Source organism: Suricata suricatta, chromosome 2 (assembly GCF_006229205.1).
Source record: "Suricata suricatta isolate VVHF042 chromosome 2, meerkat_22Aug2017_6uvM2_HiC, whole genome shotgun sequence".
NCBI classification, from domain to species: domain Eukaryota; kingdom Metazoa; phylum Chordata; class Mammalia; order Carnivora; family Herpestidae; genus Suricata; species Suricata suricatta.
In genome coordinates this window covers 138,795,364-138,798,002 of record NC_043701.1, presented here as the reverse complement: position 1 = coordinate 138,798,002, position 2,639 = coordinate 138,795,364, and the positions used below count along the sequence as shown (strand labels likewise).

Sequence of the window (2,639 nt, the reverse complement as noted above, 5' to 3'; positions counted from 1 at the left end):
CACATGTGTGAGAGGAAGGCAGTCCGCTGGCCTGGACCTAGAACCAGGGCCCTCGGTCCACAGAGGAGATGCTTCCGGAGACCATGTGCACAGGTCCTTCCCCTCGTACTTCCGGTCACTGAGAAGGAGCGGGCCTGAAGGTCATGCCAGCAGACGAGCATCAGCGACTTCCGGCATGGCACTGCTCTACAGCGGGCAGTCTGGGATCCACAGGACTCTGTTTTGTTCTTGATGGACCATCGCCAAGATCTGAGTGCAAATGCTTGACAGGGCTCCTCCTTGGACGACCCCTGCAAGAGAGCCCAGACACACCCTTGAGTTCAGAGAAGGACCCCAGGCCGGAGGCGCTGAACCCATATTACTCTTTCTGGTTGTGAGCGGCTTGGCCTTCCTTCCTCACTCTCTTCCTTCAGCAAGAGGTTGGGGAAGAGAAAGAAAACAGCTGAATGCAAATAACTTTGCTTTTATAATCTGTCCCTCTGCTCAGCTGTTGAGTAGGATGCTGAACATACGGGCTGAAATGAAGGTTGGCGTCAAAATTTGCCAGGCATAGGGGCGCCCGGGTAGCTAGGCTGGTTAAGCGTTCGACTCTTGGTTTCAGCTCTAGTCATGATCTCAGTTTCATGGGTTCGAGCCCTGTGTTGAGCTCTGCACTGACAGTACACTGCCTGCTCAGGATTCTCTCTCTCTCTCTCTCTCTCCCCCTCTCTCTCTGCCCCTTTCCCATTTGCACTATCTCTCACAAAATAAACTTAATATATATATATATATTTTTTTTTACCAGGCTGCACAGGCTCCTATAACAGGGATGACCAGGGTTTGACTGCTCACACCTGCCGCACACTCCCACCACAGGCCCTGGTGGGGTCTGCCTAGGCCTGCAGCATGGGACTGGGCACACGGGAGGGCGGTTTGGGGCTCTGTTGTGATGGCTCCATCAGCAGGAGGATCTCCAGAAACAAGAACTGGTCTAAGGAGCCAGGGCACCCCAGAGGCAGTGAAGAGTTCCAGGCAGGGTGACAATGAGTCCCCAGGTATGGCCCAGCCCAGCCCTGCCCTGCCCTGCAGGCTTTCGACACCACGGGTTCCCACAGACACTAGCCTGAACCCTCGGGATGCTCAAGAAGCAGCGCCAGGAGACAAAACGGGCCCGGCCGCTCCCTACAAGGTATGGACAGAAACAGACAGGGAGCTTTTAGAACCTGCAGTGGAAATGTGACAAGAGTCATGTTATGTCTGTCAAAACTACGAGAAGAAAGTCAAAGCTTGTATTTTATAAGTGTTGGAGTTTTCAGTTTTCATTTCTCTAGTAATCACTGCTGTATGTGACTAAATACTGGTCTGTGGCGGACTGGAGACGGACACTCCATGCACATACACAGAAGCTCCGAGTTTGGTTCCTGAGACCAATGGTTCTGCATGAGAAGCACGACACGAGATCACGACAGTCCCTACACGTGAATTAAAGTCACTGTCCTTGTTCCTGGGACCCCAGAGTTACGAACCCCGCTACAAAGGACTGACTTGATCAGAGCCTGAAAGCCACAGAGTGAAATGCTTCTTTTGGTTTGCTGCGCTTCAAAGACCAAAGCTGGTAAGAAGCAGCTTGTTCTTCGCCAAACCGGATGGCAAGAGCGGACGGCCACGGCCACACCGGGATCGCGGGGGCTCTGCCGCTCAGCACCTGTGCTGAGATGGACTCGCGGCTGCGCAGGTCAACCTGTGGGGGGACAAGGCCAGGGCACCCCTACCTGTGAAGTATCTACTGTACTCCTGCTCAATCTTCTGAGCCGTCTCGAACTGCTCTTTGGAATGCCGCTGCGTCACCTTGTCCTTCAGGTAGATGGGGTCTCTCTGCTCCCTGTCACACAGCCAGAGAAGCAGCCTGAGCCCCCTGCTGCCCCCAGCCCCACCTCCCGGGCCACAGGACCTCTGTAAGCTGGGCCCCCCTTCTCACCAGAGCCACAGGGCCTCCATCAGCAGGGCCCCAGTGCTCCTCTGGTAATGCACAATGACGGCCGGCAGGCCCCATGGCCAGCCCAGGACAGTGGGGGGAAGGTGTGCGCCCCAGTGCAGACACACAGAGAGCAGACCCTCCCCGCCCAGCTGGCCCCAGATGCAGGAACCGGAAACATGGAAGCACAGAAGGCAAAATGAAAGGGGGGCTTGACAAGCTGTCAGCCCAAGCTGTGTGGAAACTGAAGCTCGGTGAAAACAAAGAGTCTTCCATGGCCTGAGCCACTGCCTAGTAGGCCTGGACCCAGCCCAGGTCACCTAGTTGCCCTGTCCCTGTGAGCACCAAGCTGAGAGGCAGGAGAAGGGCAAAGAGGGGTGGGACTTGCAGACAAAGCCACGCACACTCTGGGAAATGTGCCCAAGGTGCGGTGGGAGGAGGGTTGTGCATGGTGAGTCCCACTGATGGAGACTGAGACGGGGAGGGTCTCGCACATGCTGCCCATCCCATGCTCCACGCCCGCCCCCACAGCCTGGTGTCCCAGCTGGAGGCCCCATCCCCCGCAAGGTCCCGCCAGGCACCCACCTAGCGGGTCACCTACTTGATGTGTTTGGCGCTCTTGTACTGGATGAAGAGGACAATGGGGTAGATCTGCATGTGGTGCAGCCGCTCGATGGCATGGGGG

General features: G+C 56.5%; 2 protein-coding genes across 2 annotated transcripts in view; one reads left to right on the top strand and one right to left on the bottom strand.

Annotated features, from left to right (window-relative positions):
- Positions 1-2,639, top strand: part of DLG5 (discs large MAGUK scaffold protein 5) — a 53,094-nt gene that overhangs the window by 42,153 nt on the left and 8,302 nt on the right. The window lies entirely within an intron of this gene.
- Positions 7-2,451, bottom strand: LOC115285584 (disks large homolog 5-like). Its single transcript, XM_029932014.1, has 3 exons — positions 1,958-2,451; positions 1,752-1,861; positions 7-290 (listed from the first exon to the last, which is right to left on the bottom strand). The coding sequence occupies exons 1-3, from the start codon at positions 1,975-1,977 to the stop codon at positions 187-189; spliced, it is 234 nt and encodes a 77-aa protein (XP_029787874.1). The 5' UTR covers positions 1,978-2,451; the 3' UTR covers positions 7-186.